We start from the raw sequence: 14,601 nt of genomic DNA on the forward strand, positions 1-14,601 counted from the left end.
TTCAGTGTGGGGAAGCAGCAAGCAAGCCAGGAGCAAACTTTTCCTAGGGCAGGACATTGGGAAAAGAAGATTTTATGTAACATTCCCCTCAACATAAAACCAAACACAATGAAAAAGAGACACACACACACACACAAAAAAAATCCTATTTGCCAACTCAGAGCTCACCAGAACTATTTGTTTCCTTCAATTTCATTTATTTAAAGAAAAAAAAAACAAAACCCTGGTAATTCATCAGAAATCAGAATTTCCTGTTTGCTTTCCAAACAGGCGAATTAATCCCGTTTCGAACTGCATGCCAGACCGGGAGCTGTACGTGGTTCCTAAATTGCACTAAAAGCAAAAAAAGCTACAAAGCTTTTTGTCCCTTCATCTCCCCACTTTTCCCAGTCTGTGGTCAGTCTTGGGGTCAGCAATGATGGCCTGGACAGCCACGATGGCTTCGTTGATTTTGGTTTGCAGCTCGCGGAGCTCCTCGATGTGCAGCAGGCGGAGAATTTGGGCAGCTTCGTTGATAACAGCGTCTGGGGAAAGGCACAGAGAGGACTTGGAATTTGATCCACCATTTTCTCCATCGTTTCCAGCTCACAGGAGGGATTTAAGGAAGTTTTAATGCCCTGCATGTTGTTCCTGCTGGTGGTTTTCCAGCCTGGGAACAGAGAACAACTTTCCCTGCTGGTGATCTCCAAAACTTTTCCCAACCCTGCTGCAGCCCAGGGTCAGGGAATGAGGGAATCACAGGCTGGAGTGGGCTGGAAGGACCTGAAGGATCATCTCATGCCAACCTCCCACCTCAAGGGTGGTGTGAAACATTCCAAGCACTGATTTAAGTGAGGTGGAGCAGAAGTGAAGCCCCAATGGAGCCCCTGTCTGGTCCTTATCGATAATCCATCAGATTAATCAATAATCCATCAGGTTTATCAATAATCCATCAGATTAATCAGTAATCCATCAGGTTTATCAATAATCCATCAGATTAATCAATAATCCATCAGGTTTATCAATAATCCATCAGATTTATCAGTAATCCATCAGGTTTATCAATAATCCATCAGATTTACCAATAATCCATCAGATTTACCAATAATCCATCAGATTTACCAATATTCCATCAGGTTTATCAATAATCCATCAGATTTACCAATAATCCATCAGATTTACCAATATTCCATCAGGTTTATCAATAATCCATCAGGTTTATCAATAAACCATCAGATTTACCAATATTCCATCAGGTTTATCAATAATCCATCAGATTTATCAGTAATCCATCAGGTTTATCAATAATCCATCAGATTTATCAATAATCCATCAGATTTATCAATAATCCATCAGGCCATGCCAACTTGAGCTGCCTCGATGGGATTTTAGGAAAAAAGAGGCAGCAGAAGGGATTTTGGGGGAGATCTGAGGTCGTTTGGGGTCATTTCAGGAAGGTTTGGGGGTATTTGGGGTAATTTTGGGGGGATTTGGGGAAGTTTGGGGGATTTGGGGTTATTTCAGAAAGGTTTGGGATCATTTCAGGAAGGTCTGAGGTTGTTTCAGGGGGGTTTGGGGAAGTTTGGGGTCATTTTGGTGGGATTTGGGGTCATTCCAGGAAGGTTTGGGGTCATTTCAGGAAGGTTTGAGGCTGTTTCAGGGGGGTTTGGGGTCATTTTGGAAGGATTTGGGATCATTTCAGGAAGGTTTGGGATCATTTCTGGAGGGTTTGGAGTAATTTTGGGGGGATTTGGGTCATTTCAGGAAGGCTTGGGGTCATTTCAGGAAGGTTTGGGATCATTTCTGGGGGGTTTGGAGTAATTTTGGGGATCATTTGGGTCATTTCAGGAAGGTTTGGGGTCATTTCAGGGGGGTTTGGGGTCATTCCAGGAAGGGTTGGGGTCATTTCAGGCAGATTTGGAGTCATCTCAGGCAGATTTGGAGTAATTTCAGGCAGATCTGGAGTAATTTTGGGGGGATTTGGGGTCATTTTGGGGACCATTTGGGTCATTTCAGGAAGATCTGGGGTCATTTCAGGGGGGTTTGGGGTAGTTTCAGGCGGATTTGGGCTCATTTTGGGGGGATTTGGGGTGATTTCAGGAAGAGGAAGGAAGTGGAAGCAGCACAGCTGTCCTCTGCTGGTAGCAGCAGGATTTACACACAGCGGGATGCATTCCTTGGGATGCCATTAAAAGCTGTTTTTGAAACAGATTCCAAACAGCTTCAGGCTGTTTTTTAGGATTTAGGCTTTGCTGTTCCAACCCCAAAAACGCTCAGGAGTGCTCATAAATAACCAGCTGGGAGGGAGGAATTCTTTCCACTCCAGGGCTTTTTACTGTCCACATCAGCTCTGGATTTGACAGTAATAACTCTGTCAAAGGCAAACATTCCCATTTAAAAGTCACATTAGGAGCAGTGCTCACCTCCCGTGTCAAATCCAAGAATGTGCTTTTCCAGAGCAACAGGCAGACCCTGGAAAAAGGAAAAAAAAAAATATAAAAATGTGTGAAAACTCATTTTAGATGGCTGGTAAATAAAATCAAGTACTACAGCAGGTAACTGGGGGAGAAAAAAAACGGGTTTTGCTTAGACAAAAACGTGTGGAAAGTTTGGAAAGTCACCGTGGTTGATGAAAAAACTCCCTTTGTGTCCTGAAACACAAAACCCAGAGTGTTATTAAAGAAAAATCTTCCTGCTCAAGAATCCCTCCTTGGATACACAGTGCCTGCATTCAATCCTTAAAAGGCCAGGACTGGGAGCCATCACCCAATCCAGCAGCTTCCCAGGAAAACAAAACTGGGCTTTCTTAGAAACTTCTGCCTTTCAACAGCTGCCAGGGGCTGATTGCAAAGAGCTGCAGAAATTCTCTGTAATCGAGTTTTGCTGAGCTCACAACATCCCCAGAAGCATCTGCTCAAGTGTTAAGCTTAGGAATAAAGCAAAATATTTAATTTTTCTAAACATTTTCTCTATTAAAACATTTTCTCCATTAAAATATTTTCTCTATTAAAACATTTTCTCTATTAAAACATTTTCTCTATTAAAACATTTTCTCTATTAAAACATTTTCTCTATTAAAACACTCCAAGATGAAAAAAAAAATAAATTTATTTGTGGTTATTTCTAAGCATTGCTCTGTTTCCTTTGCCCAGCTGCAGAGGAGTGGTCACATGAAATCATTACTCAGGGAGCTTCAACATGCACTTAAAATTAGATTGAAACATTCCAAATCCCAGAATTTGCTTTTACTACCCTCATTAATTTTTTTTTTTTTTTTTATTTCAACATTTGCCAAAAGCTTTGTGTTTTGCACAACAAAAACGCTGGGAGTTCCACAGCATTAATTTCTGTAGGCTGTAAAGCTTTTGGACAGTGAAAATTTCCTTTAATGGAGAAAAGACAGAGGGAAAAAAAAATAATATAATCTGAGTTGATCAAAACACACATTAAACACAAACTGGTGGCTGCAACTCATTTGCAAAAAGTGGGGTTTTTTATAGTAAAATCCACGTTCAGCTGCAATCTAAAAAATCCATCTCCACTCTTAAAATCAGGGATAAAATCACCACTTCAGAAAGATTCCAGGAATATCAGACTTCCTACATGGATATTTTATTTTCAAGAATTGAGGTTTGTACTTGCAAGGAGCTCCCTGCCAGCCTGGGCTGTTCTCGAGTCACACCATCAGGAAAAATTCTGTCATTTTTTGTCTTTTTATTTTGTTTCCTCTCAGCTTTTTGTGGATGAATTCCCTGAGGTTCCTCCTGCTCCACCTGGCAGAAGGAAATTCCTTATCCTCCCTTCTTCCCAAACTCCCTGAGTTTGAACCTTTTTGGGAAGCTGCCTTTGGAATCCCTTCAGCCCATCACGATCCTAAACTAAAAAAAAAGAGCACCTTTACATCAGGAATTCCACACACAACTCCATTTCCAGCTTCACTCCCTCCTAATTTGATTTATGAATGCTGCACAACATTTGGGCCATTTACAAAATCAGTCAAAACCTGAAGACTAAATCTAATTTTCCTTTTTTTTTTTCATTTTTTTAATTCCCACCCCAGCCATCCTCTCTGTTTTGGAGATATTTCCTTTCATTTTTTTTTTTCCTTTCATTTTTTCCTTTCATTTTTTTTTCATCTTTTTATTTCCTTTCATTTATTTTTTCCCCTGGTATTTGAAGATGTTGATGGTCCTTCCTGGCACAGATTTTCCTGCTTCTAACCACCCCCTTTTCTCCACAGCCCTTGGAATGTGGCATTCCTAAGGAAAATAGGAAGACAGAGCCATCTCAGCCCTGCTGATGCTTTGAAGACCCATCAGACATCAACAATTCCCTGGCAGGACAAAAAAAAATTCCCTGCTCCTCCAAGAAAATCCCATTTTGATCCCATTTTGCGCAGCTATGAAAACAAACAAGCAAAAACTGCTTTTTATTAACATTACAGGACATAAAAATGAAGGCAACAGGCTCGGCTGCTTTCTCATTTTCCTGCTCTTTGAAGAGTTTTGTGGATTTCCAAATCCAAAACTTTGATTTACCCACTCAATGCTTCTGGCAACTGGGAGCACCTGTGATTCCCACTTGGAAAACACCATCAGCAGGGTGATGATAAGAAAAAAATAATTTAAAAAAAATATAAATAAATCATGGATTGTTGTGAGCAGCTGCTGGAAAAATGAAGGAATTTGGGCTCTTTGGGCAGATCCAGCTGCTTTAGCAGGGATGCTCGTACCCATACACCTGCAGGGGAGGTGAGGCTGCACCTCCCAGCCTTTCCCAGCTCTTCCAAATGCTGGAGAGATCTGGAATGATGAGGAAATCACAAACTGAAAACCCACAGTCATCCCCTGGAACAGCTTCCCAACAGACAGCTGGTGGTTAGCAAAGAATCCTGCAAAAATCTGAGTTTAAGGGCAGAAATTTCCTTTACAGCTCCTTTTTTTGGGGAAGAGAGGAGGGAGGAGCTGGATTTCCAACATCCCATTCCTTGAGCACGTATGAGGTGTCCATATGAAGCAAAACACTCCATACAAAGAATATTTCAACCTCTTTATGCAGCCCACGCTGCTGATTCCAAGGGAAAAATTCCAAGGGGAAGCCAGGTCGTGCATTTCTCCTCACACTACAGGCCTGCTGCACTCAACAGTCAGGATAATCCTCTGGAAAATAACTCAGGGAAGAGCTATTCCATGATTTCTCACACAGTTCTATTTGTATTCCAACAGGACAAAACCAGGGTAGTGCCCTCCATAATCCCCTGGATCTGCTGGAATCAGGATGGTTGGGATAAAAGAAGCTTCCACCATCCTCCAAAATGAAGTGTTGGAACAGAACTGGTTTTGGCTGAGGGGACAGAGCTCTATCTTCATTAATTAATATGGAATAATTAATAATTAACCCTGGCCATGGGTACAAACCTCCTTGGACTGGCTGGCTTTGGCTATGGCATCCTGTGTCAGGCGCTCCTGAACCAGAATCCGAATTGCCTGGGAAAAACACGGAAAAGGGGACAGGAATTAATTCATGTCTTGAGGCATTTCTCAGGAATTCCAAGGGAAAAAAAAGAGACATAATTATAAACTCAAACCCAGTTTTGGGACAGGTTTTTGTTTTTTTTGGAAAACTCTTCCAGCCCTTAAACCTTTCCATTTAGGAATAATCTTGGCACGTAGGATCTCACCCAGGTGTGCAAGGCAGTTTAAGCAGAAGTGACAAGGACACCGATTTCACACCATTAATTCCTGCCACTCCTGGGACAGAAGCTGCAAAATACAAGGAATAGCCTGGAAATCTTGGGAATTTTAGCCTGGAGAAAAGGAGGCTTGGGAGGGTGACAGGAGGGAGGAGCCAGGTGGGGGTCAGGATCTCCTTGCAGGGAAGAAGAGACAGGACAAGAAGAAACAGCCTCAAGCTGTGCCAGGGGAGGTTTGGGTTGGATTTTAGGGAAAATCTCTCCATGGAAAGGGTGGACAGGTGTTGGAAAGGGTTCCACAGTGGTGCAGTCCCCATCCCTAGAGGGATTTCAGAGCTGTGACATTTGGGGACACGTGGCAGCGGTGGCAGCGCTGGGAATGGCTGGGCTCGATGATTCCAAGGTCTTTTCCAACCTAAACGAACCCATGATTCCAAAATGAGCTGATCACAAGCCCAGAGCAGCAGCATCAATCTTGTTTTCCTGAGTTCTCACACCTTTAACTCTGCAGCAATGAGGCTTCTCTGGGAAGGAAATGCTGCCTTGGGAAGGAAATGGGAAGGAAATGCTGCCTTGGAAAGGAAATGTTGCCTTGGGAAGGAAATGGGAAGGAAATGCTGCCTTGGGAAGGAAATGGGAAGGAAATGCTGCCTTGGAAAGGAAATGCTGCCTTGGGAAGGAAATGGGAAGGAAATGCTGCCTTGGAAAGGAAATGCTGCCTTGGGAAGGAAATGCTGCCTTGGGAAGGAAATGCTGCCTTGGGAAGGAAATGCTGCCTTGGGAAGGAAATGCTTCTCCCAGCATCTTTTAGGAGGTGCTGAACCTCTCAAATACAGAGAAACCTGGAGCAAAGCTTCCCAGGCAGGCTTGGAAAAGACTGAGAGCAGAGAGGAATTAATTTTAGCCTCGGGAACAAGAGCAGCCTTGACTTTGACAATCCTGGTGCTCATCTGTTTTCCCTGGCTGCAGCACATGGGGTGAAATCCTATCAGAGCCATCAGTTACTGATACCTACAGCTCCAAATGCCTCCAAAAATATCTGCAGGAATACCATGCAGGCAGATTTCCACAGGAAAGAAGAACTGGCTCTGTCAAACACATTCCTCAGCCTCTCCATGATGAGCAGCCAAAAGTGACAGAAGCAGCTCCGTGTCTCTCCCCCAGCATTTCTCCCAGTTTTGGTCATGATTAAAGTTGAGCTGATACCAGAAAGTTGTCACTTAAATACTTCTAGAAATCTTTTCCCTCAAGGAAGTGGCCTGGACAAAGGAATGGCTTGATGGGGAGTTTAATTCCAGCAGTGAAACCAGACCTTGTGGAAGAGAATTCCAAGTGTTTTTGGCATTAGGAAATATCCAACTGTGTCCCACAGATGCTTTCTGATCAACTTGCCAGGTTTAAATGAAGAAAACGGGATCTAAATCTCTGCTCACCCTGGCCAGATGTCTGTGGTGTGCCTGCACCCTCTGGCTCTCCCAAAACATCCACTCCTGAGTGCCCAAGCTTGGATAGGGACCAGAAATTCCCTGCAAACCTGCTTATTGTGGGGGAGAATTAAAGACTTTGATTGACACCTCCTAATATCCTCACCTCAACCCTCAAACCAGCTTTGCATTGCTCCTGGAATGTGGATTTGCACTGCAGGAATCCACTCTCACTGGAATTAACAGAAAAAAAAAACCAACAAATAATTTAAAAAATCAGGCTGTTTTTGCCCAAATCTGTCTGAACAAAAGAGATGTGGAAAGAAGTGACATAAATGTAAATACATTTATGCAGAATTATCCACCCAGTTAAGTTTGGCAGCCCTGGGAGAAGATCTGAAGGAATTTTGATAAGAGCTGAGCTCGTTCACGCTGCAAATCCTCAATGCCACCACACCCAGGCTCTCCTCTCCCTACCTGATATCTGATTTTTGTGGGGCTTTGAGTGGTTTTTGGTTGATGTATGAGATCTACACGCTCCTTCAAGTTTGAAGAAGGATATTTTGGGAAGGGAAAAGTAGGAAACCATGAAGAGAAGGAGAAAACAAATGGATGGAATAACTGCAGGCTGAGAATTCCTCAAGAAATCAGGTTACCATAATACTCTTCCAAGAGTTACAGACTTACACTAAATAAACTTCAATTTTTTTTTGTTTCTCCAAAATAAGTTTAGCAAATATCACAACTATTGTCATGAACTCAACTTCATGAGTTTGTTTTGGGTTTTTTTTTCAGTCAAATGTTTTCATTTTAATGCCAAACAAAACTGTTTATTCCCATATTATGACATGATCAAGTAGGAACTTGGGATTTTACACTCTCATCAATAATGTAATAATTTAATAAAATACAGTATGGGTTTGACCCCAAATCGAGAGAGTTCCAGCAGAAATTTTCTTAAAGGCATAAAAAAAGATGCTTTAGAAAATTAAATTATCCTATTTAGTGCATTTAAAAGCACTCATAAATTGCCAAATTAAATTGAATAATGACAAGAAGTAAACAATTCATAGGACCCAAAGAAATTAAATTGAATCATGACAAGAAGTAAACAATTCATAGGACCAAAAGAAAAAGGAAACTTTGTGGCTCCTCCCTTGGATGTTGTTTTAAAACATTATTTAAAACAACATTAACTTTTAAATTTTCAAGTTTCTTTTAATTTCTAGCACTGGAACAGAACCTTCTCCTCTGAGGATGCTCCTTAAGGAACTCAGCTAAAATTGTTTACCAGGATAATTCCCCTGCATGAATTTCCATGATTTATCTTCTGTGTTCTCATCTGCTTGAAAAGACAGAGATGGTTTTGGTTTTTTCCTATCTTTGCCTAAAAAAATTTCATATTTATCAGTAACTCAAGCTATGAACACATGCCAGGAACTGGGGAAAAGAAGGGAAAAAGGAGGTGGGAAAAGTGTGAAACTCACCTTGAGCATCACCAAGTAATCATCATGTCTCTGGATCTGAAGCAGGTTAGCCAAAGCCATCACTCCAGCCTTGAAATCAGGATTATTCACTGGAAAAATAAGAATTATCATTCAAAATAAGGATTATCATTCAAAAAAAATGATGATTTATTTTGGTTTAACTAATTCCAGCAAGCAGAATTGCCTTCCTGACTCCTGGATTGCTCTTAAGGATGGACAAGGACAATTCCTCACCGTCCTTGAAGTGTTCAAAAAACAAGGATGTGGCACCTGGGGATATTTGGTGGTGAATGGGGATTTTCCAATCTTAATTCCACGATTCCAAGGCCATGGATACAGAGCAGTGAGGAAACAATTTGGCTACAGAGCAATCAGCACTGGGCTACATAACCAGGTAAAGTGTTTGAAATAAATAATAACAAAGCAATTTACATATAAATAAATAAAGCAAATTACAGGCAGATATTCTCTTCTGTACATTATTTGCACATTTTTTATCATTTTGTATCTTTTTATCCCTGCAGAGCAGAACTCTGCTGCTGGTGATGGAGGAATGGAAAAAGATTTGGAAGATTTAGGGTTGATTTTAGCAGCTCTTTCTCACCACTTTGATTTATTGTGATTGTGCCTAGCAGGAAAAAAAAAAAAAAAATACTAAAATTTTTATGACAGAACAGCTGGGGAAGACTGAGCCAACATGAAAATCCTGACAGCATGGAAGTAACTTGGATATTTTTATTTCTTAAGGCATCTTGCTCTTTCTCCCTCACCTACAGTAAGTAATTTTGATTTACAGAGCAAAGCTGCTCACGTAAATGTTCAATCCTGCATTCCTAAAGCTTTAAAATGGGGCTGTAAAATAAAAAGCTGCATCACAGGATTAACCAAATTCCACTCTGAGGAACACACTTCCCATCCAGGAGCTCGTGGCACACTCACCATCCAGGTTAATCAGTGGCTCTGCATTTTTTGCTGTGTTGTCAGCATTTTTAGCACCATCAGGGGTGGAATCCTTGTACTTATCAGCTGCAAAATGAGGAGGAAAACACAAAAATCATCAGGGCTGATGGCAAAAAGTACTAACTCAAAAGTTTAGGGCGGAGCTGTGGTGTTACAGCTTTGGGTTTTTGGGGTGTGCTGGTTGCCCAAGACCCTTGTGGGATCATAAGCTGAGATTTTTGGGATTATAAACTGGGATTTTGGGGCTCCCCATCAATGACACCAAAAGCTGCTGCTCCAGGGAGCTGCCCCAGGAGCTCCCAGCTACAGAGAGATTCCAGGAGCAGCCTCAGAGCCTGCTCCACACTTTGATCTAGGGCAGGATGCTCTTCATTACAGCCTCACCCCAGAAGGCTGAAGGAGATCTGATCTCCCAGATCTGCCACTTTTAAAACCCATCAGTTCCACTGCCAGGGCCCTCAAGCAGAGATCAAGAATTAGGGGATGATGTTGGTCCTGATGAGCAAATAAAGCATTTCCAGCTCAGGGTTTGTTTCCCAGCCCACACAGGGGTCTTCCAAGCCTTTGGAGGATGGGATCTCCTGAACTCCTCCTTTTTCACACAATCCCAAGGAACAGACAGCTCATTTTGCCCATCATAAAGGACTAAGAATCAAATCACAGGTATTTATTTCCCATCCCTGTTCTGGGCAGGGCTCAGCCCTGGCAGGAATGGAAGGTAATGGAAAAACAGCACTTCGGCTGTCGTTATTTTGCCACCAATAATTCTATTTGTATTCCCACTCTCTCCACGAGGAGATGGAACTGCTGTGACTGGGGAGATTTAACTCCACTTTTTTTCATAACCTTGTCCCAGTTCCCAAGGGTTCCACATCCAACCTTTGCTAAAAAGAAAAAAGAAAGGGGGTCTAAGAATAACTTCTGTAAATGTAGTACTAAATAAAATGCATTTAATACACTTCAGAGGAAGTTCTCATAAAGGCAATCCCACAGGGAGAAAGGGATAAATATCTACAATGGGATTGGCTCAATCCAGAAATAAAGTAACAAATACAATTACGCTGCTCCAGTCCAGTGGGAGCTGAAAAGAAACAGTTCCTCTGAGTATGGGGTGGAAACAAACACGTGAAATTGTGTTTTACTTTTTAAAGAAGTTGAAACACACTCTTGACACCGGCTAATTTTGATGAAAACTTAAAACCAGCGTGAATTTCTGCAGGGGAAGGCGTCCCTGCCCACGCTCAGCGGCGTGTGCCAGGGCACTGTGACATCACAGCGCATTTGGTGACATGCTGGGGGGTGACAACTGCTGTCCCCCACCCTGCAGAGCTCGCAGGTGCCAGACAGGGATGGTGTGAGCAGGATCCCAGGGATGCCCAGCCTGGAGCAGTTCCTCTTGGTGGCCCTGGGGCTCAGCTGTTTCTACCCCGGCAGCAGCCCCCGCTCCTGCCCGCCCGCCTGGGCCACGCTGGTGTGGGATGTGCCCCCCCTGGAGCTGGAGGAGGATGCTGCCCACAGGGACATCACCGTGGCAGAGGTGATTTATTGGAGCACCACAGCCCTGGGCCTGCTGCTCCTGGCAGCTTTCCTCAGCAGGAAAGCCAGGAACCGCTGGAGAAAGGTGAGGGCCACCAGGGTGGTGCCAGGCGGCCACGGGGACAAGGAAGGGCCAGCAGGCAGAGGTGGGGCCTGGCCACTGTGGAGAAAACCAGGACAGGCTTAGCATTCCTGGGGATTGGAATGAGGTGGGGTTTAAGGGACATTCCAAGTCAAACCATCCCATGATTCCCACACAAGCTGCTCCCTGTCCCTGTCACCACCCTGTCACCCCGTGCCTTCCAGAGATTCGGCAGGAAGGATGGATGCTCCTGCAAGACCTCCAAGCTGCTCTCCCAGCTGAAGGAAAACCCTGTCTTGCTGAAATTCTACCTGAAGCACCTGCAGAACTGCAGGACATCCTGTGTGGAAGTGTTCCAGGTCAGGCTGGGAGCCCTGGGTATGGCCCAGCCCAGGGGGTTGGACTGGAAGGAGTTTAGAGGTTCCTTTCAACCCAAATCTCTCTGTGATCCTTCAGAGAAAAGAGCAAGAAAATACAGGAGGGCTTCAAGGAGGAGGAGACGACACATTTGGCTCTTTGCCCACAGATTCCCAGCTCTAGGAAGGCTCCCAGGAAGGCTGGGCAGTGGATGGGGCTGCCCCAAAGCACAGGGACAGCACAGGGTTGATAATAAAGGTTGCAGGTGAAACTGTCTCCAAGGTAAATGGAATGTGGAAGGGATGCCCCGAGGAACAGAGGGAGTGACCCTGCTCTGGGAATGCTGCAAAGCTCCTCCAAACCAAAGGGAAGGAATTCCTGACTGGGAGGGTGGGGAGGCCCTGGCAGAGATTCCCAGAGAGCTGTGGCTGCCCCTGGATCCCTGGAAGTGTCCAAGGCCAGGCTGGACAGGGCTTGGAACAGCCTGGGACAGTGGAATTGTCCCTGCCTGTGGATCTTTAACGTCCCTTCCAACCCAAACCATCCTGGGATTCTGTGAAATTCATCAGAACCTCCCATTCCCCTCCCATTTTGAGATATTAAATGGATTCTCCATACCATTATCTCCATATTCCAGCCTCACAGCCAAGCCAAGGAGCCAATCCACCGTTTCTTGTCGTTCCTGTATTTTGAAGGGACAGTTCACGTCTTTCATGTACTGGGGAGCAAAAAGAAGAGAAAACAAATGGATTTTAATGGATGAATCAGTTGGGAGCACAGAACTGCTGTGTGAACAGTCACTTTCCCACAGAAAACATTAATTAACAAGAGGTGTCACTGTGAAATTCCTGCTGTGGCAGCTGATCCGTGTTGGGAGTGTCCCAATCCACCTCTAGCTCAGGTCTGGCACCTGGTAATGGAATTTTCTTTTTAATGAATGTTTTTTATTGTCAGGCTGTACCCAGAGAAGCCAAAACTCCCTTGCTTCACTCTCTGCTCATGTCACAGAGCAAATGGAACAAGGGAAGGGGGAACAAACTGGAACAAAACTTTCCCACCTGGAATGAAGCCACCTAAGGCTTCCACAAACCAGAGGATTCCCTGGAGCAGCAGGAGTAATTTTCCCTTTCTGAGGGATTGTGAACAACAAGAGAGGACAAAACCAGGCTGAGGTTCTGTCCCAGAACACGAGATCCAGCCCTGGCTGCTGCCAAGGCTCCCAGAAACCAGATGTGGTGACATTCTGTTGTGTCCCTTTGCTGCAGGGACAGCAGTGCCACACAGCTGGGAAAAGGATGCCAGGGGCTGGAAAGCAGGGATTCCCTGGAAATTATGGAGAGGACACTCTCACTGAGCCAGGAAAGGCACCACATCAGCCCCAGCTGCCAGGAATTCCAAATATTCCCATTTATCTACAGGATATTGGAATAATTCAGGTTCTCCCTGAGCACTCATGGGCGGTGAGCAAAGCATTTCCAGGAGGGGGGAAAAAATTGGGATGAATAGGCACTGGGAATTACAGAGCAGGGAAATGGGAACCAAGAGGAAACTCAAGAGCCTTGTGGTGGCTGCAAATGCTCAGGAGCACAGAGATCACCCAGAATCCATCTGGATCCAGAAAATCCATCTGGAATGACAGGAGGTGCAGGGATGAGCTTTCCCCCACATGCTGGCAAGGCCTGCAGGGGCCTCATCCACCTCCTTTTGGTACAGGAGGAGAATTAACACAGAAAAAAATTGTTTATTTGCAGTCAGTCTTCTTTCTGCTTCAAGAGCTGAATCAAATCAGACAAAAAAACACCCCAACAAAGCCTCAAACCAGATTGGGATGGATACTCCACCAATTAAACAAACAAAGCTGAGGGGAAACTATGCACAGAATCCTCCCATTGTAATAAACACCCCCAGTCTGACCTCAATAATGCATTTAAATTCCTAGAAAAGCAACAGGACAAATATCCAGAGTTATTTCCATTGCACAACTACAGCAGCTGTGAAAGATCATTTACACCAACATTTGTTTGGAGCAAGGAAATACCTTCTCAAAGGATTTGGGCCAGTCCTCGCTGTGGATGTTCCTCAGATTCCCTCGGTCCTCGATCTTGTAGTGTCTGATTTTCTGGTCCTCGAGCCAGACAATGAAATTCCTGAACTCTGTTTCATCTGTGGGGAGGAGAAAACAAGGCAGGAATTAAAAAAATATCTCAAGTTTTGATCCCATTCTTACAAACCTTGACGCCTCTGAGTACTTTTACCATTAAACCCTCATATTCATATACCAAAAACCCACTAAAATTGTGAATTCTCTGACCAAAAATCAACCCTGGGTGTTTTTCATTTTTCAAGCTGGCTGTAAGTCATCGACCTCATTAAAGGCATCAGCCAACTGATTATTTTTATTAGAAGTATAATTTATGAAGCTAAGCAAGAAAGGTGAAAGAGTAACAGAGAATTTGAGTTTCTAACTCTGTTTTTGGCATAGACACGACACACACAGCAGTAACCCCCAACCCCTCACAAAAAACACAGCAGAAATACTGCGGCTGCACGTTTTTTCCAATCACTGTCGCCTCCTCTTGCTCCAAATCCCGTCATTTGGGGGCTGGAATTCCACGATTCCCAGGCTGTGGAGCACCCAGGGATGCTCAGGTTGGGTGACAGCTCTGGGGTGGCACCGCTCCCTCAAAGCCCAACTGGGCTGTTTTACCTCTGGATGAGCTTTAGTCATGGAATCCTGGAATGGTTTGGTGGGAAGGGACCTTGGAGCCCACCCCACACCTTCCATCACCTCAGGTTCTCCAAGCCCCGTCCAGCCTCCCCCGGGCCCCCGCAGCCCCTCACCCCTGCAGTTGAAGCCGGCGGGGTTGTGGTAGTCGAGCGCCGAGAGCTTGCGGCGGAACATGGTGCCGGTCCCGGAGTCGGCCCCGATCCCGACCCGGATCCGGATCCGGATCCCGATCCCGATCCCGATCCCGATCCCGATCCCGATCCCAATCCCGATCCCGATCCCGATCCCGGTGCCGGCGCCGCCTCCCCCGCTCAGGCCGCGCCGACGGCACCGCACGGACCGGAACGAGGGGAACG

At 44.7% G+C, this 14,601-nt stretch overlaps 1 protein-coding gene across 1 annotated transcript; it reads right to left on the reverse strand.

The window, feature by feature from the left end:
- Nucleotides 1-164: 164 nt before the first annotated feature.
- On the reverse strand, nucleotides 165-14,599 carry RTRAF (RNA transcription, translation and transport factor). The gene is made up of 8 exons (XM_005528576.3): nucleotides 14,359-14,599; nucleotides 13,556-13,680; nucleotides 12,136-12,235; nucleotides 9,522-9,608; nucleotides 8,583-8,671; nucleotides 5,397-5,465; nucleotides 2,403-2,451; nucleotides 165-524 (listed from the first exon to the last, which is right to left on the reverse strand). The coding sequence occupies exons 1-8, from the start codon at nucleotides 14,417-14,419 to the stop codon at nucleotides 370-372; spliced, it is 735 nt and encodes a 244-aa protein (XP_005528633.1). The 5' UTR covers nucleotides 14,420-14,599; the 3' UTR covers nucleotides 165-369.
- Between the last annotated feature and the right edge of the window lie 2 nt (nucleotides 14,600-14,601).

Source organism: Pseudopodoces humilis, chromosome 7, assembly GCF_049639895.1.
Source record: "Pseudopodoces humilis isolate 2021_Gansu_Grassland_sample_001 chromosome 7, ASM4963989v1, whole genome shotgun sequence".
In the NCBI taxonomy this organism is placed as follows: Eukaryota; Metazoa; Chordata; class Aves; order Passeriformes; family Paridae; genus Pseudopodoces; species Pseudopodoces humilis.

Excerpts from the sequence above, each read along its gene's own strand:
- RTRAF (XM_005528576.3), bottom strand. The coding sequence starts at position 14,419 with ATGTTCCGCCGCAAGCTCTCGGCGCTCGACTACCACAACCCCGCCGGC. Across the intron at positions 13,681-14,358 it reads CGCCGGCTTCAACTGCAGGG|ATGAAACAGAGTTCAGGAAT; the intron begins GTGAGGGGCTGC and ends TCCTCCCCACAG. Across the intron at positions 525-2,402 it reads TCTTGGATTTGACACGGGAG|ACGCTGTTATCAACGAAGCT; the intron begins GTGAGCACTGCT and ends GCCTTTCCCCAG.